Source organism: Balaenoptera acutorostrata, chromosome 10 (assembly GCF_949987535.1).
Source record: "Balaenoptera acutorostrata chromosome 10, mBalAcu1.1, whole genome shotgun sequence".
Classification (NCBI taxonomy): domain Eukaryota; kingdom Metazoa; phylum Chordata; class Mammalia; order Artiodactyla; family Balaenopteridae; genus Balaenoptera; species Balaenoptera acutorostrata.
The window spans coordinates 63,914,090-63,941,301 of record NC_080073.1 but is presented as its reverse complement, the minus strand read 5'-3'; the positions used below and the strand labels follow the sequence as shown (position 1 = coordinate 63,941,301).

The 27,212-nt window shown below is 35.9% G+C and overlaps 1 protein-coding gene across 1 annotated transcript in view; it reads right to left on the bottom strand.

Moving 5' to 3' along the window:
* Positions 1 to 27,212, bottom strand: part of BMP5 (bone morphogenetic protein 5) — a 117,719-nt gene that overhangs the window by 4,354 nt on the left and 86,153 nt on the right. Inside the window, exons 4-6 of the mRNA XM_007186952.3 lie at positions 13,982 to 14,176; positions 2,813 to 2,889; positions 1,382 to 1,492 (exon numbers count right to left, since the gene is read on the bottom strand). Of these exons, the coding sequence (XP_007187014.2) occupies positions 1,382 to 1,492; positions 2,813 to 2,889; positions 13,982 to 14,176 (383 nt within the window). The remainder of the gene's footprint in view (positions 1 to 1,381; positions 1,493 to 2,812; positions 2,890 to 13,981; positions 14,177 to 27,212) is intronic.

Genomic DNA, 27,212 nt, shown 5'->3' with positions numbered 1-27,212 from the left:
AAAAGCAACCTGATAATTTTATGTGATTGTATTCTGAAATAAATGCATATCTTCAAACTTGGGGGAAAAATAATATTTATAAATGACTACCTTTAAAAATATATATTTGTTTTATTTCTCTATTTCCTCTCTAATTCAAAGTTATTTCTAAAGTTTTTGACAATATCTATACTATACTTGCCATAGATATGTATCTTTGGTGTCTAGCTATCCTGTAGTACCTCTGAGGTCAGAAAGATGCCAGCAAAGCATCAAGTCAAATGATTTAATCTGTCAATGTATATGTACAGTTCTTTATTCATAAGGAAACTGGGATGTTATTTCCATCAGCTTTAAATTGTAAATTAATTGTGAAAAAAGGTAACCTTCTGAAGAGTTAACTCCTCACAAATTCTAATAGTTACTCTTTCTGTTGGTCATAAACAAGCCTCATCCACAAAGACAGATGTTCTTCTAATAGCTCCTGCTCTCCTACTGCCATCCACCAAGTAACTCCACTCCCATCATTGTCTTGATTCTAAAATAATGTGTTCCCTTCCTTCTGTCCTAATTACTTTTAGTTGAAATGTTCCTATGAACCCAAACTTTAATGTGGGATCACATCACATAGGCTATGCATCTTCTAGAAGCCTCTCCCTCTGAAGTCTTCCAGAGGCTGACCTCCCCTCACCCCACATATCAAGTCACACACCGTAAGGCAGGCACGTCAGACTCTCAAGGGTTTTCATAAGCTCATTAGATACAGTACGACCATTTAGAGATGGTGAAATAAACATTTCATTATCTTTTTCACAAAAATAAGTCTAGATTATTAGAGATTAAGTCACTGTTATATTCCTAAGTGTGGAAGGGACAAAAGGAAGGCTAATTTCCACCTTAAAGATTATAAAGAAAAAAAGTATCAAAAAATAGAAACCAGTCTTCTACTTATACTCTATAATACATTGAAGAGCTTCCATAATACCAAAGTATGTTATAGAACATTCTTAAATAATGAGAGAAAAAACCCTCAGATGAAATTCAGTATGACTGTCATTCAATGCTTTTGCAATGACTGCTAATGAATTGTTAGGTTAGAAACAGTGTCTGTGTGGTTAGTCATATTGTCTAGTGAAGAAATCAGTGCACAATGACCACTTTATGTGATAACTCCAATTTTCCTCGCTGAATCCTTCCCCATTCTGGAATCAGAATTATTCTTTAGGCCAGCCTGAATTTCCTGACTATATCCACAATTGTTACTTTGGCACAATCATTACTTTAGGAGTTTGAGAAGAGAAGAAAATGCATCTCTAACTATAAATGGATGTTTTCCTTTGAATTAACTTTATAGGAAGTTTGCATCATAATCCACTTTCCATCCTGCAAAAAGAAAGCATACCAGAGTCTGAACTATGGCATGGTTGGTGGCATTCATATGGGCATTGAGTGGAAAAGAACATTCTCCATCACAATAAAATGCAGCATATCCTTCTGGCGCTATAATCCAGTCCTAAAATGCACAAGAAGAGAAGAAGAAATAATATCACCAAAATAAACACACAGAAAAACAATTCTTAAAGAATACTCAAATATAATTAATATAATATAATATAATCTGGATCGGTTTCTCTTCTTGGTCCAACAATTACTCTAATAGGACAGCCTCCCCCAAGCCCTTAATTTATGGTTAAGTTAAAGTTTACAACAAAAGTATAAATATTTTCACAAGAAATTGTCCTCTGTAATTTCTCCCAAGAGGTCACTATGTAAGATATTCATAGCCTGTATTAACCCATGTATTCATGAATAAAGCCTTAATCATGAAATAGTATTCTAAATATTGTTTAAACAGGAAATGATGAACTCTGGAAAGTTCAAGTGAACCAGAAAGGAAAAGAAGAATAAACTTAATTGAGATAATTCTCATTACTTCCTACTAACTCATTCCTGCTTTAGAAGCTTGACAAGCTCCTAAAGCTGTAAGATTTGTTCCTTGTCCTATTATTCTTTCCATTCATGTGTTAACTTTATAGTCTCTTTAAAAGAAATGAATTGGAGAAAATTCCTGAGCACTGTACGTGAAAAATTTTAGGAAGCTAAAAAGTTGGCACTTATAATGGTGGCCCTGATTTTTTTTCCAGGGATGTAAAACTTGTCACAGATGTAAAATTGTTGAACAATGCATGTAGAAGGTTTATCATAAATTTGAAAATGCTTACTTGTTCATATTATTTCTCAATATAATAGCTCATATTCTGAGGATCCAATGTAATGGAATAATGTAATCTAAGCAATCCAATTTAAACTATTTCAACAGAGAACCATTACAAATTATTTTGGTTAAATCCTCCTTCTCACCCTGTTTGTGAAGCAGATGTAAAAGAAAGTAATAAGATTTTTAAGTACAAGAAAATTTTTTTTTTTCTGCAGATCTGCCTTATGACAGAGACATAGCCAAGGATTCTATTTCTTATACCAATAGTTTCGGACCATAGGAGGCAAATGGAAATTGCTTGAGTTAATCTGAAAAATGGGTATTAAAATGAAAATTTGGGGATATTTAAAGAACAGGATTTTTTTTTTTTCACTCTCTAAGGGTATATTTCTTCTTCAGCGTAATTTTTTTTTTTTTTTTACCATAAACTCTGTTATATTTCAATGGTGAAAGGATAATGGAGAAATAAAAATGATGTGGATAATCAATATACTGAATAGTCACGTCAAAAATAATTGGTTACTGTATAGGAAAAATTACTGACAAAGATTCCGAGTAATTCAGGATTGATAATAAAGCAGAAAAGAAGCAACCAAGTTGGTTGACCATTCTTACCTGCCATCCCAGATCCCGGAAACTCACGTAGAGTTCATGTTTCTTACAGGCTTGTTTTTGTTCACTTGTGTTATAGTCTGAAGATAAAAATCAGATTTTCAACAAACGGCAGTCTGTCAGGTATACTAATATTTCTTTTGTGAGTTCACTGATAAAATCAAAAGGAGGCTGTATTTGAAGTTGTGAAACATGAATTTGAATCTCAAAGTGAAAGCCACTTACTAGCCATGTGAACTTCAAGCAAGTCACTAGCCTTGAATGTTTTCTTCTGTAAAATGAAGACACACCATGTACCTTGAGAAGTTCTAACAAGGATCAGGTTGTATCCTTTGTGTTGTGATGGTGAACAGCCTGATACCTGGCACTCAATGAATGCTCTTTCATTAATTCACTCAAACTACAGTGGTGCTTACTATATTCATGTATATTAAATATTCAAACAACACTTTTTTTATGCTTCCATGAGACAGACACTGGGAGAGGACCAACTGGGATGCTACAGAGTTGATTTTATCTTAATAAATATCTCAAACTCAGGATACCCAAAGTGGAGCTTCTGATTGCCTCCCCCCTCACCCCCAAACTAGTTCCACCTATAGAGGACTAATAGCAACTTCCCAGGCAAAACAAACAAACACAAAAACTGGAGTCAAAACATACTCATTTTATCTCTCACCTCCACATCCAATCTGTCAGGAAATCCTTACACATTTCACCTTCAAATACATTCAAAATTCACCCACCCTCACCACCTCCATGATGGGTTCTGGTCCAAACCAGCACCATCTCTCTCCTGAATTACTGCCACATCCTCACTGCTATTCCTCCTGCTCTGCCCTGCCCCAACCCACCCCCATATCAAAGCAGCCAAGAGTCAGCTCAATTATGTCACGCTCCAGCAAAAAGTCCCACCGTGGTTCCCATATCAGGCCATGTCGTCTCCTTGCTGTTTTGCACACAGGTCCACTTTCTCCCACCTTAGGGTCTTCAATCTCACTCCACCCCCCTTCCCTGCAATGCTCTTCCCCTGGATATCTACTTATCTAAGTCTCAGAGCTTCTTCAGTCCTTCGCTTAAGCATCATCTTGTCAAAAAGGCCTTCACTGACTACCCTATTTCAGATCCCAACTCCCACTCCAATATTTCTCTCCCCCCTTGCTCTGATTGTTTTTTTATCCATTTTGCTGATCATCTCTTAATATACTACGTCATTTACTTGTTTATCATGTACTTTAGTTCTTGCCTGTTTCCTCCTTCTAGAATGTCAGCTCCCCAAGGGTAAAATTCTTGTTTGGTCCCATTTGGTGCTCTGATATACCCCAAATCTCAGGAACAGGGCCTGGCACACAGTAGGTACTCAATAAATATTTGAGGAATCGAAGAATGAATTCCTCAGGATATTCCAGAAATGACTTGTAGCAAAGAAAATACATGATTTCCAGGACTTATTTTGGAATATAATCTGAAAAACCCATAACCTTTGATAACTGATTAAAGGAATTAAGAATAGAGAATCCCCAATTGCATCTGGAATAAAGTAAAACACTGCAGAAACACAGAACATCACAGAAAATCTCTCTATATTATTGTCTCTGGGGTTTATTCATACTTTATATAAATAATATTCAAAAAGCTAACCCATTTTAATTATTTCTAACACAAAATAATGAAACAGGAAAAAATTTAGGGTGATGGGAGCCACAAAATAATTTATTTTCAAAGAAGACAGCTAATGTTTTCATCTAGGAATAAATGCTACTTTCACTCTGACAGTTGTCTCTGGTAAATCAATGTAGCAGTTCACTATGAAGAGCAGCCTGTCTTAAGGCTGTCACCTTCCAGTTTAATTATCCCCAACCTCTAAGAAAATGTAGGCACATCAAAGATCCAAGGGGCCTGTCTTAACGGGCCCTGTCATCTGCCTTTCACAGTGACTTCAACTAATTATTTATTTAATGTGAGTCTAGAAAACAAGATGATGATTAAATTTGAACACAGAGACTCTTTTACTTCTAGATCGGAGTTATTCCTGTGTGCAATTACCTTCATTAAAACAAATTAAATATATAGATAATGACAGAAAATGGAGAAAAGGGAATTTATTTGAAACTTAGCATTCTTCTTCTTTGGGTAAACTTTTCTCTTAATTGAAATAGCAAAAGGATTTAAGTTTGTCCAGGCAATAAGCAAGGGTACTGTAATAATAAGTATAATACCATGAAATGGATAAGTTTGAACCCTGCATCATTTTTAGGGAAAAGGAATAACTAATCCTGGTATTAGTTTGACTTCATAAAGTTCTTGATATTTAGAATTTTTAAAAAATAAAGTCAGCTATGCATTAGACCAGGGACCAGCAAACGTTTTCTCGAAAAGGACAGATAGTATATGTTTCAGGCTACAAGGTCCCCCCTCTCAGTGACTCAACTCTGCCCCAGTAGCATAATAGCTGCCGTAGATAGTATGTGAATGGATGGATATGGCTATATTCCAATAAAATTTTGCTTATGGATCCTAAAATTTCAATTTCATATAATTTCTGAGTGAAACAAAGTATTATTCTATTTCGAGTCTTTTTCACACATCTAAAAATGTAAAAACCATTGTTAGCAATTGGGCGGTACAAAAACAGGTGATGGCTGGATTTGACTCTTAGGCCTTACTTTGCCGAACCCTGCATCAGACAATCATGGGAATATTTATTCATTTATCCTCGTCTTAATGAAAGGCATGGAATGTGAATAAAGACCTTATAGCCAATAACACATTCAAGTATATCTGAAAAGCCATAAACTATGTTTAAGGTTATTTGAATTCCATGTTTATAAAAAAAGAAAGAAAGTCAAACTCAAAAGTCAAAATAGATCTGTTCCATCTATGCAGCTTTTCATGCAGGCTCAGTGATGTATATAATGTAACATCACATAAAGGTAACGAGCAATAAATTTATAACCGAATCTCATTCCAAGAGTCTGATTTCATAGAGCATTAGGACCATATGCTTAGTATGTCAGAAATAAAAATGAATGGATACTGAGTAAATGTTGTACCCAAACCAGCCAAGTCTGCAGTTAGGTTTACTAAATGGTTGGCAGAATAACCTGTGGGATGAAAGGCAAAGAAATTAGATTTAGATCTTTAAAAAATAGTGATTGGCAGCCCTTCAAATATGAAAATGAGATGGACATGATGCTGCTGTTGACAAACCTGTGTAGAAATGAAGAGTCACACCAGAAACTACTAAACGTTCTGGAGCCACAGCCAACACTAGAAAAGCATGCTAGCATTTCTCAACCACAAGGCAGGTATCGCAGACACGTATTTCCCTGTTTTGCCTCTTAATGGTAATAATATTGGGAAACCAGTTCCAAAATATTGAAAATATTGTTAAATACTCTATGCCAATTTGTTTATGATCAATTTCTGGAAACAATGCAAATTTATTTATATTTTTACAATCTATATTTTTTTCTTCCAGTTTTATTGAGATGTAATTGACATACAGCACCATACAACTTTAAGGTGTGCAGCATAATGGTTTGACTCACATACATCATGAAATGATGATCACAGTAAGTTTAGTGAGCATCCATCATCTCACGTAGATACAAAATCAAAGAAATAGAAAATTGTTTTCCTTGTGATGAGAACTCTTAGGATTTACTCACCTAACAACTTTCTTATATAACGTACAGCAGTGTTAATCATATTCATCATGTTGTACATTACATCTCTAGGACTTATTTATCTTATAAATGGGAGCTTGTACTTTTTGATTGCCTTCATCCAGTTCCCCTTCATCCCCCAATAATGCAAATTTAATCTTTGTCTTAGTTTGATTTTTCTTAATTTTTGATTATTTTGTCATAGAAAACAAATACGTGATTTAAAAAAATCCTGAGATCTACATACGGTTAGGGCTTCAATGGTCTGTCCAGTAGTCCCTGAAGAAACAACCAAATAAAGAAACACATGCTAAACTAGCTATGAAGGGCACAAAGGAAATAACTCCAAAAAACTCCATATACCAGTATGGGTTTCTTTTTTCTTTAAAATCAAGCATTAGTGTCTTTAAGGAATAAAATGTAGGTGAATCTGTAACAGAGAAGAAAAAAATCCAAAATAGAATTTAACATTTAAATACATCAACAGCTTAAGCCAAATATAATGAGATACTGTGTTTCAAAGCAAAGGAGGAGATGCCAACATTCTCTTACTTAATTCCTAGAGGGAGATAACAGATGGACGTCAGCACCCATAGCTTCAGGATGTTCATTAATTCATAGAAAATGAAAATGACAAATGAATGAAGGTATCAGAGGTAAAATAGCAGGAATGGTGCTACTGTAGACTGTTCAATAATGTAAATTTTGATATGGCCTTGGGGATAGAGAAATTCATGATAAATCCCAAACAGATAGCAATCCCCCCCAAAGATGAGGGATTTCAAATGCCACTCCTACCCTCGCTTAATCCCCATCTCCCACATCCAGTGAATTACTCACCCAAATTTACGTATGACCCAGTAGGAATTACTGTTATTTATTTATGTAGGGATAATTGTGTTTGTCTATGTATGAATGTGTGACACAGAACAGACACCACAACATAATAACTGTCTGGTGTGTTTGCTTAACTCTGCTTAGCAAAGCCTCTCTGTGGATGATGCAACAAACATTCTCACCTTAGAGCTCGTTGACATAAAAACCCATCCACAAATGTGAGTCTCCAAATGCCTACCAGACATCTATGCGTGAAAGTTTCCCAGAGACCTCCGACTCACTATTTTTGCTTCTGACCTCATACTCCTTCCATTCCTTCTACTTGGTGAACAGGATTACCAGTCATCTAGTGGCCCAAGACAGAAAATTGAGTACGTTTCTCAATTTTCTTTCTTTTTCCCTCCTACCCTGCGTTAAATCCATCCCCAACCCCCTTTAACCAACCCACCTCTAGCCTAGTTAACCTAGCAGAAGCCCTTTGCACTCTTGGTCACCTCACACTCCCCCAACATCCTCTTTGGGAATTTGGTCCTAGGATAACTCTTCACCCCTGTCTCCTCCTTCCTCTCTGACCTTAAGTCTTTTGCCTAGTTTATGGAACTCCTTTTACTCCTTTGTCTATACTAAAGTGTTGATGTTCCCACTGGGGGCTCCATCCTTGACGTTTCTCTCTTACCCTGGTTTCCATGGCAGCATCAAGTCCTGTGCTTCATCTAACCATTGGGGCTCATAGCTGCGTCTTTTTCCTACACCTTCCACTTACTCTTGACACACCCATTTCCAGAGTGCTGCTGGCTCCATTCCACATATTTTGGTTTCTACTTCCTCTCTCTCCAATCTATAATCTTCACTGCTTGGGGTATGGGACTAGACTTTTAATCATATTTTGATGTTCAGTTTTACCCCTTGGCATCCCATCCATCATTTTGATGCCAAATTGAACTTTTTAAAATGTGTATCTGATTGTGACACTCCTTTTTTCCCAACGGCCTGCACAGAAGCATCATAGTTCCTGACCATCACACACTTAAGCTTTACGACTTGGTCCCTGCATGACTTTCTAGCTGACATCACACTGCTCTCGCACAAGAATACCTGCACACCCGGCAATTGGACACTGGTACGTGGTTCTATAACTGTGCACATAAGTCTGAAATAGCTTCACCCACCCCTCCATTTCTGGAAAATGTCTATTCTTTCTCATATGAGTCGCACTCTATCCTTACTTCTCCCACACTACCTTGTACCTACTCTAGTAGAATTATCTCCCGATTAGTACTAGCGGGCATGTCTTTCCCATTGTCTATGGGAGTGCTTTTTAAGAAGCAAAATTCTTATGCTACCCATCTTTCATGAGCATATAGTTAATACTGTACTTGTCACATTGTGGGTGCTTATTTAACACTGAATAAATATTTTACAATGAACCATGCCCAGATAAATTATCTCTCTAGAATTCTCTCTAGATAGAAATTTGACAATAAGTGACCAGGGGTATGGATACTGATTAGAGAAAGAGGATTTCTAGTCTTCTCTGATGTAAAAGTCTGAACTCTTTAGGTACCAGTTCTGAAAAACCAAACCTTAATTTGACAAATAATAATGATAATACCTAAACCTGAATGAGCACGTACCGCTGTTCTCCGTTCTTTACACATATTAAATAATTCATTTAATCCTCACAATTCATGTAATTTTACCTTGTGAGGCAGGTATTATTAGCATTCCCACTTCACAGATGAAGAAACAGACGCAGAGAGACGTGACATGTCTCCGAGATTACACAACTAGGAAGTAGTGGACAGGGTTAAATGACAGAATGATAGATAGATAAATGTACAGATGGATAGATAGATGAAAAAAATCTATCAAACTAGATCTAGGAACCAAAACAATTGTCGTCTGATAAGGGATTTTCAAAATTTTGCATATTCAGGGCACAGATACCAGCTTTTAGTGTTAATTACTGGAAAAACCATGTAGATTAAAACGATTCTCACACGTGCAGCTTTGCAGGATTTTCACTGTAGCATTGATTTTGAAAGCTCCAATTTAAAAACAACCAAAATTTCTTTTTAAGAGTGACGTGATTAAATAAACTCTGATACAAGCGTTATTGAATATATTGTAGCAGTTAAAAAAAAATGAAGTCACCATTTTGAAAGATGGCTGAAATATGTTGTTTAAAAGCACATAAGACCAACTATATGATGGCAAGAGTGAACCCTAAGGTAAACTATAGACGTTGGGTGATTGTGATGTGTCAGTGTAGGTTCATCTTTGGAAAGAAACGCACCATCCTGGTGAGTGATGTTGATAATGGGGGAGGTATGCATGTGTGGGGGCAGGGAGTACATGGGAAATCTCTGTACCTTTCTCTCAATCTTCTTGTGAACCTAAAACTGCTCTTAAAAAGTATGTAAAAATAAGAACCCTCCTGCTGTTGGTGGGAATGTAAATTGGTGCAGCCACTATGGAGAACAGTACGGAGGTTCCTTAAAAATCTAAAAATAGAACTACCATATGATCCAGCAATCCCACTCCTCAGCATATATCTGGAGAAAAGTATAATTTGAAAAGATACATGCACCCCTATGTTCACAGCAGCACAGTTTACAATAGCCAAGACATGGAAGGAACCTAAATGTCCATCGACAGATGAATGGATAAAAAAGATGTGGTAAATATATACAGTGGAACATTACTCAGCCATAAAAAAAGGAAATAATGCCATTTGCAGCAATATGGATGGACCTTCAGATTATCATACTAAATGAAGTAAGTCAGATAGAGAAAGACAAATATTATGTGATATCACTTATATGTGGAATCTAATAAAAATGATACAAATGAACTTCTGTACAAAACAAAAATAGACTCACAGATGTAGAAAACAAACTTACGGTTACCAAAGAGGATGGGGGGAAGAGAGAGAAATTAGGAGCTTGAGATTAAAATATACACACTACTATATATAAAATAAATAAACAATAAGGACATACTGTATAGCACAGGGAATATGCAAGATATTCAATATCTTGCAATAACCTATAGTGGAAAAGAATCTGAGAAAGAATATATATATGTGTGTGTATATATATATATATATATATATATATATATATATATACACACACATATAACACATAACAAAATATATTCTCCAAAAGCAATGTATATATGGAGGAAAAGATTTGGAAGTACATGTATCATGTTGATAACAGTGTCAGTATAACCTATCTCAAAAGAATTAGGTGATCAGAGGAGAACTTTAGCTTTATTGAAGATTTGATTATTTTTAAATAATGAAAATGTATATTAATTATATAAAACAGTCTAAACAAATAATCCCAATTAATTGTTCCTTCTAGTTTTAATATTTTTGTCCAAGAGGCATGATTTTACACTGTATCCATTAGGCAAGAGATAGCGCCTGTCAAAGAGTTGGGAGTTGCATAGTGTCCCCATTTTATTTATTTATTTATTTATTTATGTATTTGTGTATTTATTGGCTGCACCATGCACGCAGCATGAGGGATCCTAGTTCCCCAACCAGGGATCGAACCCATGCCCCTGCAGTGGAAGCACGGAGTCTTAACCACTGAACCGCCAGGGAAGCCCCAGAGTGTCCCCATTTTAATGCCTCTTCGAAAGACTTATCTTAAGAAATCACCATGGTGTCAGGCAGGGCGCCAATGATTAGATTCACCTTCAAATATCCCTAGTACCAAGCTTGCAATAAGCACCTTTTCAAGCAGTTCTGCAGTGAACCAGGACTTGCCATGTGTCCTGTAAACTCTTAATGTTCTATTTTTTTCAGCACTGATATAGTGCTTAAAACAGCATCTTGCTTTTGGTAGGTTCTTTAAAATCTTATCAGCTTGGTGCCTTTCCATCTTAAAGGGTGGCTCCCTTAACATTTAGCTATTGCCTACATTTTCTTTCCCCCAAACCCAAGTTCAAATGAAAATCAACTGTGCTGGCTCATCGTGAAACAAGCAACATCTTTCACAAAGTGTCTGCTGAACTTTCTTGCCAAAAACCTGAAGAGGAACAAAGAGGGAGGGTTTCTGCAGAAAATCTGGGAGCAGTGGTTCCGTGCATAGACACCTGAAAAAGGAACTTAGTTTTTCCCATACAGGCAACACGTTAAGGTCTTCAACGTGTGTTTGTGAAGTTGCTATTTTGTGTTAGACACTGTTCTAGGCTCTCCACAAAGAAGAAAGAAGAAAGAAATGAGGTAAAGGCAACAAGAATGACCTGGGTTCTCCTGCACTGTTGGAGACTTTTAACATTTGAGGATATGCTTTGCAAAAAAAAAAAAAAAAAAAATGCAACCAAGCAAACTTCTAATACCACTCTCTCCCTTCTTCCTCCTGGCCCCGTTCTTATTTATAGAGTCTTCACACAGTATTTTATTGTAAAAGCCTAGTAGTATTACAGCATTTACTATTTATATTTGGATAATTTTAAAATTTCACTGGCATTTCAAGTCTCCTAAGTATCAAATTTTATGTTTATATTAACCCCCTGTCTTTCGGATCAAATCCTATGAGACTTTTTCCCGTCTGCTTGATTACTAACTATTGAAAGGTTAAGTCTCATACACACAAACCAGCTACTTTCTTTCTTCTTATTATCAAAATACGAACACGTTCCAAAACCATCTACTGCATATTTCACAGAAATGGGTGACAATGACACACTTTTTAAAAAGAAAATATTGGTCTATATTAGAATAATTTTGTACTCTAAATGGTGTTAGGAAACTGGTGAAAAGTTACGTGATTTCTGTGCCATGTGTTTTATTCATCTCTAGTTATAGAAGCACATTTGTTACTTGTGGTCAGGAAGGGAAGATAAATAGAGTTCACCAATAAGGAGAAGGATTCGGATGATTTCAGTTGCTGGAACGCCTCTGCCAGAGTCATTATGAGCTCTAATAATACATAGGCAACTTATCCTTTTTCCTTTGTAATTTCCTCAAAAATTATTTACTAGTCTATTCAAGATTTAACAAATCTTTTTTTTAATGCAGTCTGCTACATTAAATTAAAAACGTTTCAACCCATTTCAGAACCATTCTACATGGAAAGAAAAATATACAACTTTGACAGGCTAGTATTTACAAGGAAGAAAAGGTCTTAGAAAGTTATTTTTCTCCATCTTTCATATTAAGCCATTACAATTTTTGCCAAACTAAATATCTTGTGAAGATTTTTTATAAAATAGCCTTGTAATAAGGCACTAATATCACGTTTTACTTTCAAGTGAAAAAGACAGTTAAACTTACTTGATGGAAAATTATTTTAAAACATGGCTTTCTGTGTAGCATGTAATTCAGTATAATGCAATTCCATATAGAACTCTTCCCTCTGCTTCTGTTGCTAGATGCCCAAAACAGACTTCTTTCTAACACGATTCTCCTGTACCCGCACTCTAGGAGGGTTCCAATGAGTTCCACTCAGTATTTTTGTTGAGCGTCTCAGGTTCAAAAAAAATTCTATATATTTTTGTTTCATTTATAATCATTTATAATCTTATCTATCACTCATACATTTTGGAGTAATAAAAAATTACAATATGACTTAGTTTCTAGCAATTGGGAAAAAAATGAAGATTTTTTCAGGAATAATGGCAAACACTGTCTAAACGTGTCTTTTTGGAAGAGCGAAACATTCTAATTTGCTGAAATACCCTATGCAGAGGTCATATCTGTTTTGTTCACCTGATCATTCACTGTGCCTCACAAGTACACTGCATATGGTGGCCATCAACATAGAAGAATACACATTTTACAAATGAACAAACATGCCATACTAAGTTGGAATGTTCTAGGGCAAGGTTTCCCCTTCAAATGGGTTTATTTTTCATAGATAAGACAATTCCTAGGACTAAAATAGCCATGGTTTTCATCCTAAGAACAGCTTATGAAAATTTGTTGTAGCCAGGACTAAACAAGGTACTTAATGGTATAAATTATATTATTAAATTACTTCAGATTTTCTCAGATGAGTTCAGATCAACTGTACTTTTATCTCCCTTTCTATCAATTAGTAGATTAAATTACAAGCACAGTGGGATCAATTGTGCATTTGTAACATTTTGTTCGCTTTCACATATGCAGGTATGTGTACACACACACTCAAAGCAAATTATCTAAATAACAGCCCTCCAAATAATTAATGGAAATATAAATATTATTTCAGTTACCATACGATCTTCCCTGCTTCTCTTGTCATAAAACATTTAAACTTCATGATTCACATGTACTGTTTTAAGTACCAAAGTAATCTTTTTATTTTGAATATACCTGGTTACCCATCCATATTTGAAAGGCCCTGGAAAGGTCAGCTCACAAGTTGTGGAGTTCAGATTTGGTTAACCTTTGTCAATGTAGGCATTCCATAATTTTATTACTGCCAGCTTGATTTTAATTTGAACTGCATCTTTCAACATATAAAGGCAAGTCCTACTTACAGTATTTTAAAATGAATTACTGAGTGATTTGCTGATGAAGCATTTGGGGGATGCGAGAAACATCGTTGGATGATTTAATAGACCAAATGAAGGTATATCCAGAGGGTAAATTTATTGTGGCTACTTGATTTGCAACATATGACCCCATCACTTTCTGTGCAGAACTGCTGCTCTGGTTTTTGCTTACCTCCAACACTGGACATTCTGGAGGAATCCTGATGAGAGCTGGATTTATTGCGGTTTTGATTTTTCCGTTTGTTGGCTGCTCTCACAGATCGGAGAAGTACCTCGCTAGCCTTGAAAAAGGCCACCATGAATGGTTGTTTTGACTGAGGCCCGTGTCTTCCCACAAGACCAGCCGACTTTACATTGATGCTGTGTCCTAGAACAGAGGGAAGGAGCACTGGGTTTATGAAGAAGAGATGAAGTTTACCTGATGGGAATGAACTCAGAGGGTACTTGGGAAAAGGGAGATGTTTTAAAACACTATCAGAATGTTTTCTTTGCAGGCCAAAGATTCTTATAAACATGGAAAGTTTACTATTACAGACAATTATCCATGCTTGGTTTTCCATTTTGTTTCCCTCTTTGGCCACAGAACACCCTCAGGCCTTCACTGTTGGTCCCTTCTCAGACCTGGAAGTTGGCAATGTTCTAAATGGAAAGGCTTGACCCCCATTAGCTTGGAAATGTCCACGTTAAACAGCAATTTCAAAAATATTAGCTACAGGTGCTTCTGCATTAGGTGCCCTATAATTTTCCTCCATGTGATAAACTCTGAATGGCTGGCTGGGTGTTTCTATTTTCACCAGCTTCTTTGGAGACTTTCCAGTGTTGATTAGTGTTGATAGCCTCCCCCCCTCACCTCTGGCCTGTGCCCAGTGATCTTTACAAAGCTGTGATCTACTTAAAGCTCTTCAAAGATCCTTCCAGAACCCCTGCTGGGATGGAGATTTGCCGTAAGCTCCAGGTCTTTCTCCATGTAAAGGATTTTGAAGCAAACATGAAAATTACAGAATCCCTCCCCTTCTGAATTTGGACATGCCCAAATTATGTTTACTGAAAGGATTTCAGAAGATGCAAACAAAGCCTGGAGGTGCTCAGAAAGGAGAAAATTTCCAGGTGAGCTTGGAGACTCACCTTGGTCTCTAAACCAGCCTGTGTCCCAGACCCTTTTGAGCCCTTGGAGTGGTTGTTTATCAGAAAAGGAGTGCACCCAGGGCCTGGGTAGGAATGGGTGAGAAGTGTCCTAGAGACTAGAAGTAGATGTTGATAAAGTATTTCTCCTTCTGGGATAGCAACAATAATTCTTATCATTATAAATGATAAGTATTATCATTATAAAAAAAACATGTTTGGAGCACTTGCTGTGTACTGTAGGCATTTTTCTAAGTGTTTTCCATGCATTATTTAATGTGATTCCACAAATACCTTAGGAGTTAAGTATTACTGTTTCCCCCTTTTTATAATTCACTCTTGCTATGATCTCATTTAAACTAATTACCACAGAAAATTTTATATATATATATGTGTGTGTGTGTGTGTGTGTGTGTGTGTGTGTGTATAAAGAAAACCATTAGTTGATATTGAATTCAATGAAAATCACCCAGAGAGGATGAACTACTTAACCTTAAGTTTTACCTTTAGGTGAGAATTACTCAAAAGTCATCCAAAAATAAAACAAACAAAAAATTCTACTCCAGATACAGAAGTTACCAATCTTTTCATAATAATATATCATGTGGTTTCAAATACATGCATGATTGGTCCTGCCTTGCACCCGGAAAGATGTGTCAGTTTTCTTAAAATATTTATTCAGTCATGACTGTGGGGTAGCCTCGGTCCATTCTAAGACCTGACCCACCTTGGAAGAAAAGGGAACAGGTCCCTAAAATCAATGGCATTTTAGCAAGTAAACTCTAGCTCTTAACACGGTTTATTTTGGCAGCATAAACACTTTTGTGTATACTTGTATTGTGCAGGGACCCTCTACCATCAGAAAACGAGACTGTGCTATGTGAGGCTGTGCAGCTGTTGGGAGGAACACAGAGGTCCTTTAAATGTGGAGATATTAGTTTAAAAAAATGCGTGTGTGTCAATGCATGCAGCATCCATCAGCGTCCTCAACAATTGCTCATTGGGAAAACTTGTTGCTTTCTTACAAATATGAAAATGGCCACCGGCTTCCCAAATGCCACTTCACTCTGTCCTAGCAGAGAAAGAACTTCCAAATAATCAGAGCAGTAAACCTTAAACAAATAAGCGTATGGGTTTCTCTTTTAAATGCAAACTTACAGTGGCTCCATGCCAGAGTCTATATTTCTTAGAAAAACTATATCACTGGCATAAATGAAAGAGGCAGTTTGATTTGTGGTCGGAGTAGTTTCCACTCTACTTCCACTGTAACAAATGTATTAATTCAGCTCAGACTTCCTCCTTCTGGCAGCCCTTTTGCTGTAAAAAGAGAAATTAGAAGTTCCAGCCAAATACCATACCTTGAACTGACCCACCTCAATACATAAACACTTTTACAACATGTTTATTCAGGTGTAGCACTTGAAATTGGTTTAAGATGTTTCCAGTGACAGAGAGTGCAGCAAAAGAAAAAAAAAAAAAAAAAAAAAACAGAACTGAGAAACTTGACTGTGATGGAATAGAATAACTGGTGATCTGTTCTTTAAATTTTGGATGTTTTTTTCAGTCTTGGAGCACAACATAAAAAGTATTTGTTGAGCTTTGAGTTTGATGTTTTAATGAAGTGATAATTTAACAGGAACAAAATTTTTACTTGTATACATGGATGACTGCAGAAATCATTTTTAATATATGATCTTTGTAATACTGAAATGGGTTGCCACATGGTGGCCACGAATGGAATACAGTAAAATCAGTTTTCCATTCATTACAACACACACTGACCCTTTTCCAGTTAAATAAGCATTGAACCCAGAGTTCCAAGTTTCCTTGGGTATGCAAGAGGATTCCTTTTGTTATTATTCGAAAGACTTTCAATATTTTGATTTTTATCTGTGGAGAAAGAAGACTGCTCTCAAGATTTATGTTTTGAAAACTGTAAAGATGTGTGTGTGTGACAAATATGGGTTTCTTGGGCTTTACAAAGGTGGATACTGTGTGTGAAGCAAAGTCCCCTTCAAACCAACGTGAACTCCCTTTAAAATAACTTTTGATATTATTAAGTTTCCTCTTGGTTTCCTTTCCACTTCAGCAATGATGTGACTATTAAGATTCCATAAGTTCATACTTACTCAGTGGCTCTTGATCTTGAGCTACACCGTGGAAGCATTAACTATATGACCTTGTCCTTCAGACACATTATACCTCCCTTGATTATGTTGACTGAACCTTTTGAATAGGGCTGAACAGTTATTTTTCTTAGAAGTGCTAATAGAAACCCAGACTATATTGCAGGTATTAAAAATAGTGACTATTTTATAAAATCTATTTAACAATGTTGAATTTTATTATTAAAAGTACAGGATGTTTTAGATACTGCAAATATATCAGTAAAGAAACCTACCTAAAACATTTTGATTTAGGAAAACTATATGTAAGCGTGTATTACCGTGGTTTTATTTTTCAAAGCTAATCTTCAATTTTGACTTATTAAAAAATGTAGGTAGGAAACATATATACATTAAGGATTGAATATACACTGGATAGCAGATGCAAACTATTATATATAGGATGGATAAACAACAAGGTCCTACTGCATAGCACAGAGAACTATATTCTGTATCCTGTGATAAACCATAATGGAAAAGGATGAAAAAGAATAAATATACATATGTATAAATGAAAAAATAAAAATAGAATATACAGTGGAAATAAACATAACTTGGGGTAATAAAAAGAGCATTAAAATAAAAGGGTGATAAGGGACACCAGCTTGAATCCAAGCTGAATCATTTTAGGATTCTGACAAGTTTAGGCATAGCTAGAACATGGATAAGCTTAATTTACCAGGCCTATATTTGGAAGAGAATGGAAAAACCTGAAGGGAGAGAACTCATCAAAAGAAACAGGTGAACCCCTAGAGTACAGATTCAGAACAATGTCCCAGTGAGTATAAGGAAGCAGGGATTTTGAGTCTGTAACTCAGTGTTCCTTCTGGCCTTGCTCCAATGTTTGCATGATTAACTTCTTAAGAACCAAGGGGATTCAAGAAAATCTAACAGACCTATTTTTACCCAAAGTCCCTGTAAAATCCTGGGAGGGCAAGGGAGCCCTACTTTGGAGTTTGGTTAATGGTGTGGTGCAAGTGGTGGCCAAAGATTCTTCCTACATCAGAAGAGTGGCTTCCAAGTAGCTCCACAATGGTACAAGATGGCAGCACCAGAATGTAGGTAGGTCCAAGATGAGTTCCTGTACCAGCATCAGCTTCAGAGAGTGGTAGCAGTTCAAAGGTGAGCAAAGCAGCGATTTCATGGCATTGGGAATTTTAAGGTGGATCAAAATCTGTCCCAAAGTGAGAGGCAGGGCAAGTGATGGGATGAAATGGTCCTAGAACAAGAGGACACTTCCCTTTTGTCACATCTGATGTTGTACACTAAGAAGAAGAAAGGGCAGTGATCTGCTAAATGGGTGGGGTGAGAGCAAGAGAGGGAGAAGAACTTGATTGTTGGGAGTCATTCAAGTTTAAATACACATGGGATCTCCCACACAAATGGGAGAGGAGATAGAAAAGGTTCTTTGAAGGATATACCAGCACTCCAGTGATTTCACTGATGGCAGCTGGACCCAAAGAAACATGGTGCCCAATTATCCCAGGTTTCTGTATCACAGAATTCTTGGATCATAAAATAAAAGGGTGATGAGAAAAAAATATAGAGGTCCAGAGTTCGATATGGGCAGAGGTATCATCTCTTGAATTTATTAAAAGAATGCCCATTAAATCTTTCCATGTGAATGTTTTTTAGAACTATTCTTATCCTGGCCATCTTGTTTTCATCTCGAAATTACTCAACAGGTACTGAGGGAAGAGAAGCATTTGAGAAGCAAATATATGGGCATTTCTCAGTTTTATTAACTACAGAATGACTAAAGGTGGGGTTAGGATGGTATCATCTAAAGAAATAATTATTCTTTTCACACAGGAATCAAGAAGATAGTATGTGAGGGTGGCGCTTTGACTTACACATTTTGCTATAACTGAAGATGGATTCAAGACATCCAGATCTTCTCCTCTGACCCTTATGACTGTATATAAGCCTGGGGGTCAGTGTATTGTATTCACATCTGCCTAAGGACACAACTAATTATTTTCAAATTTAGAATCATCGAGACAGTAGCCTGGCAAACCAAAGAGCCATCCCCAACTCACTAGTTTTGTATTTCAGACCATTCTTTTTGGAAAATGTGACTTTCAAAATGTTTATTTCTTTAAAAACAGGGTTATTAAAGGAGCCTCTGACAAAACAGCTCTTTAGAGACATGTTGATGTTATAAGGACAAGTGGTTCCAAATATGAGCATTTAGTTTCCCTCCAGAATACACAATTTGAAAAACATTCACTTGAGGATTTATCAGAGTCTAAACGTTGATATCACTATAAGATGTTAGCATAAATTCCATTGTTTTTTTTTCCTATAAACCCACAGTATTGAACACTTAACCCAAAACACCTGTGATGAAACTTGTGCACAAATTACCTGTTCTTCATTTTGAAAGACACTTACAGCATCCTTTGTGGACTAGTTCACAGAAAACAAATCACTGCGCTGTTTCTCATTCACATATTCTCTTGCTCTTTGCTTAGCTTCAATCTGTGATTAAATCTGATTCTGGTACTCTTAAATTATAGTTTCTGTGGCTCTAAATTATACTGGAATCGTACCCTTTTTAGAAACAGATGATTTAAAATGTGCAGAATTCTCTACCCGGCATATAGACTAAATCATTTTTATATCAGATTTTAAGGAATGTGGGGGAGATAGAACTTTGTCTACTTAAATTCCATATACATTTTAACTCAGTGAAATCTTAAATTAAGCAAATTGTAATCTAGTTATGAATTTCAACTATGTCATACTTTGATGAAAATTTTGCATAGTTTCTAGTTTTATAGTAAAAGCACAGACCTACTGCCAGATATTTGAAGTATCATAAATAGAATTTTACATTCGTGCTCAGAATTTTCCTGATTTTAAGATAGTTTACATTGCCTTACAATCTCAAACAAAAACAATGAAAAGCTGGGATTTTAAACTATTTCAGTGATACTGAAAACTCCCAGTAATGTGGTACTGGTTAAAAAATATATTGGTATTGAACTTCAGAGTACAAGGTAGTTAGATTTTTTTTAGTGATTCTTCATGGTGATTCTGGGCTTCTGTTTAATAAGCCAGGCTCATCATGCAATTTCTTTGCTAGATCTTTTCATTTTCTTCTTTATCCCAACATTTAAAAGAGTAAATTAAAAAATAACCACTTTGTTCTATATAATTATATGTTGACAATTATACAGTCATTATTCAAAAGTAACAGGACTTCCCTGGTGGTCCAGTGGTAAAGAATTTGCTTTACAGTGCAGGGGACATGGGTTCAATCCCTGGTCAGGGAACTAAGATCTCACATGCCAAGGGACAACTATGTCCACACACCACAACTACTGTGCTCATGCGCCTCAACTAGAGAGCCTGCATGCCACGAACTACAAAGCCCACACACTGTGGAACCTGCACGCCACAACTAGAGAGAGAAAAACCCGCACTCCACAACAGGAGAGAAGCCCATGTGCCACAACAAAAGATCCCGCGTGCCTCAATGAAGATCCCGTGTGCTGCAACTAAGACCCGACGCGGCCAAAAATAAAATAAAATAAATAATAAATAAATACAAAAATAAAAAGTATCAAAAACAAAAGAAGGGTCCAGTGTAATAACATGTGTGAATAAGGATAAGATTCTGTAGCTGATGATAAGAAAAGAAACATTGGGGGTATGACATCCACAGAGGGCAACAAGGGACCATGTCCTGGCGTGCTTACATGAATGGTGGGTTGAGTATTATCTGCAGACAAGAAATGTTGTTCCAGTTCCTGGTAAATTCCTGGTAACACTGCAATAGAAGAAATTCATTTTCCTCTAGGATTGGGGTATGGGAAGGATAACGTTTAAAGGAGGAAGAGATTTTTTAAAGAGTTTCTGTTCTTTCTAAAATGTTTATAGAAGGGATTCTCATGCCCTGCCGTCTGAGAAAGTCATAGGGATTAGTAAAGAAATTGGGATATTTGGTCAGAAACACGGGTATGATGGTTCAAGACGTGATGGGGGGAAAATGCAAATAGTTGAGAACTGTAGCTCAAGAAATTTCTGAAAGGTGGGGTGGGGGGTTGCCTGGAGGAAGAAAGACCAAGAAACATAAAGGAGCAGGGCCAGAGGTTTATGCCTTGTTGGGGAAGCTTTCCAGAATATTCAAATCTTTTATTGCACTGAGGGTGGGACTGAGGTGATGGAAAAGGATTAGTCTCCTTCCATGGGACATGGTCTGAAATGTCGAGGCTTACTGTCTCAGGCGTGACAAGCCCCACAAATGCCTTTTACTGGGGCCCTCTTTTCAGCTAGTGGAAATACGAATCTCAAACTAGGAATTGTAGTTCACCTTCACATAAGCACTTACTTTTTAATAGCTCCTCTCTTTATATATAGAGCCTTTCCCCTGAGGCCCTATGAGTTTTACAGACATAATCTGTCACATGCCCCCAAAAGATTGGTTAGCTGTTGGTCTTACAGGTCTCATTTATTTTAAGAAAGCAGAAACATTCTTTTCACAAAACCATGGGAAGAGTGAATTATTTTTAGTCTCTTTTCCAGTTATTATGTGACTTCTTAAAATAAAAAATGTGGACACACACATATACTTTTTCCTTTAAAATCACAGGGGAGTTAAATAAAACTATAATGAAAGCAGGGTTTCAGCAGAAATCAACCAAAACATCTTCAAAAACTATTTTTACGTGTTAAGATATCAATGAAGAAAAGTTTTTAGGCATCAAGCTCATTTGAGTTTGTTTCATAGCAGTGAAATTAATTTCAGACTCTGCATTTTATCTATAGTGGATGAAAGTAGTCTTTGCAACAAACTTAATGCAGTTACTTGGGAAATTTATGAATGTCTAAAGGAAACATTCTTTTTTACCAGCTTATATGATATATTATTCAAAAAGAACTTTTATCATACAGAAAAACATAGTTCATTAAATGTTTGACCTTCCCTTTCAATTTGATACATGAATCTGTGAAATGATCATAAGCTACTTCTAGAATCTTTAGAATAGTCAAGGACTACCAAAATGGAGGAGAAGTAAATAATTTTGACACTTAATGAAGAGAAAGAGTGAAAGGAGTTAAAAGGTGTTTTCCAAAATACATAGTGAAGGCCTGATACTGAATACCTAATGTATATACCATCATAAGTGTCTACTTTTTGCCAAAAAAAGAAAAAAAGTGGAGTTAAGACATTTGGGACTTAGTTCTTTCCTTTGCGTATGAAGATTGGATCACAAAATATTCTTCTGAGTGAAGAGAAGCAGAATCTTTCTTCACTTTTTCTCATGTCTCTGGCCACAGCAGAATGTGAGCTGGCCTGCCCCACATAAGGGACCAGGTGAGACCTCACACCACCATGATTTCATGGTGGACCCCAGAGCAAAAGCATCCTTCTGACCTGTCCACATGCAAAATAACCGTTGGGTTCCCAGGGTGTTTACCTTTTGGTCAGCGTGGGTCAGAAGCAAATCTGATCTCACAGCCTAAGTAGAACTATCATGTTTCTATCAGTTTATCACCTCACAGAGAAATCATCTGAATACCTCCACTCATAAATAGAGCTGGTACCCAAAAGTCATAACAAGCAAGCCTTTCAAAAGCATCAGGGAAATTGGGATTTGAGAAGATAAGCCAGTTCAGTCCTTTTGAAGTTAAGAAAGAAGCAACAGCTGCCATTTTGAAGCTTGGTAATTTATCAGTTGTTTTACATACATCATCTTATGTACTCCTCCCCAAAAAACAATGGTTACATTTTTAAAATGAATAAAATAAAGCTCAGAGAAGAGTCATGTTTTTAACTCAGCCCTGTCCACCCTAAGTACTACCCTATTCCTTTAAGTACACAGAGTTCCCCTTTGTTAGAGATTGTTTAGGGCTGATGCTTTTCTGTTGGGTCTCTGCTCCCCACCTTGAAAAGATTGGAGGAATCCATCCATCTCCTGGGTCTGGCAGTGATACACACATTGTGTTTGTCAAGGACACTGTGGTAGCTGCTGGTTTTGTGATGTTTAAGATCAGACTTTCCTTAGTAAGTGGGAAGACCATTCAACACTCCTTCCAGCCATGACAACACAGGTGGTCTCCCCTACTTTCCATTTCCCTCAAATTGAAACTTGACAGGTTTGACTGCAGAGAAGTTGGAATCCATGTTCAAGGAGCTGAGATATATAATTTCCCTATCAAAGCATTTTCCGTCTAATTTCAAGTTTTGATCCCCACTTGTAATACATACTGTTGGCTTTGGCGGGTAGATGCTTTGGTTTGTTTTGGTTTTCCTTTGTCCCTGTGAGTCTACACCAGCTGAGTCAAAGTTTAACCTCAGCAACAGTGACTGCTGATGCCTTAAACGACTAAAGGCTCTCTCTTCTTCCCATTGTGCTCTGTACTCGTGATGCAAAACCAGCACTGCCCTTGTTCTGCAATATGTCTTTAAGAAATATGTTCAGCGATGTTAAACTTATAGGGGAAGGAACAATGGAAGAGACGGAGTTAACTCCGTACGATGAGAATATGGAGAATCTCATATTCTGCATGGCCCCAAATCAATACTACCATGAACATATTTACCCCTCAGATCATTAGTCAAAGCAGAGTTAGAGCCTAGAATAGAGAATATAACAAACAACAAAAACTGGAATATGTTTCTGACCTTGGGATTTGTTTGGCAAGATGGGTGCTCCACAGTTACTGTTTTGAATTAGGGAAAATCCAAAACAGAAATACAGATGTCGCCAAACACTTCCATATCCCTTTTCATTAAGGGAAATCTAAAAAATGGTAAAATACCTCTTTCACCAGATAATGAAGCAGGACTAACTCCTGTTTTATCCGCTTACTTTAAATCATTGATTTCAAAATTCTTTTTCACGTATGTTTTTAGGTTGTGATGCTAAATTTGGATAAGCAAATGATGTTTACCAAGTGGCTCTCATTCAAATATAAACATACTATAAATTAAAACAAGGAAGTTGCCTTTAAAACCTGGTTTTAAAACATTGTATATATAATGGACATAGTAAAACAGCACATCCAAGTTTTCCAATTTATTACTGAATATATTCTATAGTCAAACCTACTTTTAAAGAAAAACCATTTTCTCTCTACCAATCATTATACAAAATTAAACTAGGCTCTGGAGGCCCATTTCAGAGTACCGACCAGAGGAAAATATAATAGAGATAACAAAATGGATATAGATATTTAAAAAGAAACCAGCATCGTGATTCTTCATTTTCCAAAGAGCTAAGGCATCTGTAAATTACATTCAAACAATTTTGTTCAAAATATGAGGTTTTAGCAAAGCAGTTATGGCTCACCCTCTGCTCATAGGGAAAAAAAGTTAAAAAGCAAAGCTAAACACAGTGAAAAATTAAAAACTTGTTTTATTTGCCAGAGATTTTTCTTTTCAATTTTTTGAGGAAAAAATTACCCCAATATGCTCTCCCCAAAATACAATTCAGGGAGTCCTCTTTAGGGCTGGAATAATACCAGGTCACCTTCAGCCTTGATGCTGGGAAGGGGGATGGAGAGATGAGAGAAAGGATGAATTTCATCCTGACTTTTTGCAAAATAATCAATTAATATGTTTTGGAAACTGCATGCTTGACTAGCCTCAGGTGAGTTTGCTGCACCGTTATTGAAACTACAAACTTGAGTACCAGTTGACACTTAAAAAGGATGGTGGGGGAGGTAGACATGAGGAGTCTATGATGAGGAGTGTGGATTAAGGACAGTAAAACAGAGGGGAGAAAACAGGGAAGGAGAACCTAGCAAAATACATTAGTGAGTGACACAGGGCACAAAAGGAGGGGGACGTTCGTTATGGAATTAAAAATAAATTAAATTTGGCTAAATTTAATTACATGTTGAAGCTGATCACTGGAAGGAAAAAAAGTTACTGTTTTCTTCTTTTCAGTCTATAAATTTATCAAATTAATGATAATTGTGTAAGGAGCTAAAAGAAATACTGAAGTAGTTAGATTTAAAGAAACAAAAAATATGGTAAAAATGCTGTTACCTGTTGTGGGTCAGATCACAATTAAATTCCAGACAGAAAATATAAAAACCCAAAGGTAATTACCAACAGATCCAACATAAAGTTCAATTTTGTTCTATAACAATCATTATTAATAACAATGTCCTGTTTGGAAATTATAAAAATGCATTAATTTTTTTCAGTTTGGAATTTATATAAAATTCATATCATTTGTGAGAGTCATAGTGTATAAGATCTGGCTAGGAAAACAAATCATTTTTAGGTTCAAGGGCAAGATTCTTGTGCTTTCTAAGGCTAAGTTTCCTTGTGTACAAAATGGGAAAATAGTAAAGATAAAGTAGACATTCCACTTAAAAATCTCACCAAATGGCTGGCATCTAATACGCTCAGGAAATATTAGTTTCTGTTAGTTGTTAATATTATTTTGATTGACCACCACAGCAAATACATGGTTTGAATACTTATTTTATATGAACTACAGATGAATCTAGGAAATAAAACCTGAATTAATCATGAAAACTAAAAACTACGAAATATTAGCATGGAAGAAAAAAAAGTACTGCCAAAATCAGGGTTTAAAAAAAGCAGCTATTTGTATAGACAGAAAATAAGTTTTGCTAAGTTGAGTTTGAAATGCATATAGTTTATAAAAATCGTATATGACTAAGAGAATTAATAAGAACTTAGGTTGAACAAAGTAGAAATTTAACAGTGCTCCTATATTTATGTTTAGTTCTCTAGCCATGAAAGGCATATTGATGATTTTGCTCATTTTTATGCAGTGGGAAAGGAGGAAAAATCTAAAGCTGGAAGGATTTATGTTCTCTGATGTGCTTTAAGATATTACACAAGTTAGAAAATCCATAAGTCACAGCTTACGTGGGTTTGGAAAATTAACAAATACTGATCTTAAACCCCAGAGGAAATCTATGTCATATTTATTTTCAGTAGAAATCTAGTCATTTTTACCATAAAGATACAGGAATTCTTCTCAATGGAAACTCTTCTGAATCATTCACATAAAATGACCAAGGCAGTTGTTTTGCTTAGCTATCTTTTAAATCTCTATTATGGTTTGATTCATACCAAAAAAAAAAAAAAAAAAAAAAGATTTTCTTAGAAACTGACATATTGCCATAGATTTATTTATGTTTTAAAGTTTTTAAAATTCTATAGAAATATGATAGACACAGAAGCCATTTTAAAATGTTCTGGAGAAATTTAGATTAAGTTTTACATTTTGTTATGATACTGAAAAATATATTGTGGCACTTAAAGAAAAAGAAAATATAATCTTACTTAAATGCTGTAATAAGAGCTCTCTAGACACCTTAATAATTATAGATTTTCAGCTATGAACTTATCTGATCCTTCACGTGATCAGTTGGGAATTTGTTTATGCCTGGGTATTACCCCTCTTTGTATACACACACACACACACAAACACACACACACATTTACCCCAAAAGATGTCTAATATTTCTTACTTCCCTTTATCCATTTCTCCATCTCTGATTTTATATAATATCTTGAGTTTTGGTTTGAATGAAACTATTTAATACCAAGCGCCTTAGGATGGTACATACCTATTCACTGTACCCTCTCTGAAAATAATATTTATATGTGTATAATGCTTAAAGTGTAAATATATAAATTACAATTACCAGAGAAATTATCACAGACAATATAATAATCCCTAGACAAAAGGTCAAATAAATAGAGAATTCTTCTAGTCACACAAGCTCATTCCCTCACAATACAAATAATTCCATAGCCATTAACTCCCAGGTCTTAGGCACTTTATTCTTATGCCTTCAATCTGCCCTTTTTACACATTGATTTAATTTCTGGACTACAGGGAAAATTTAATTTTACTTATTCACTGTATTTATTTAAGTATTTGAAGATAGCTATTCTTCAACTGTCCTCCTAATTTATTCTTAAATATTCAACCAAAAGTCAAGCAAGTATGCTCTAATTATCCTCAGCATTAAACATTAAACATAAAGCAGTACTTCATTTATACTAATATTCACCTAAAACAAACATAGGAGTATATGTTCCTTCTTCCTATCAGAACATTTAGCAAGATATGCGATTTTTGCAGTTTCTTGGAAGTAGAGACTCTCATTTAT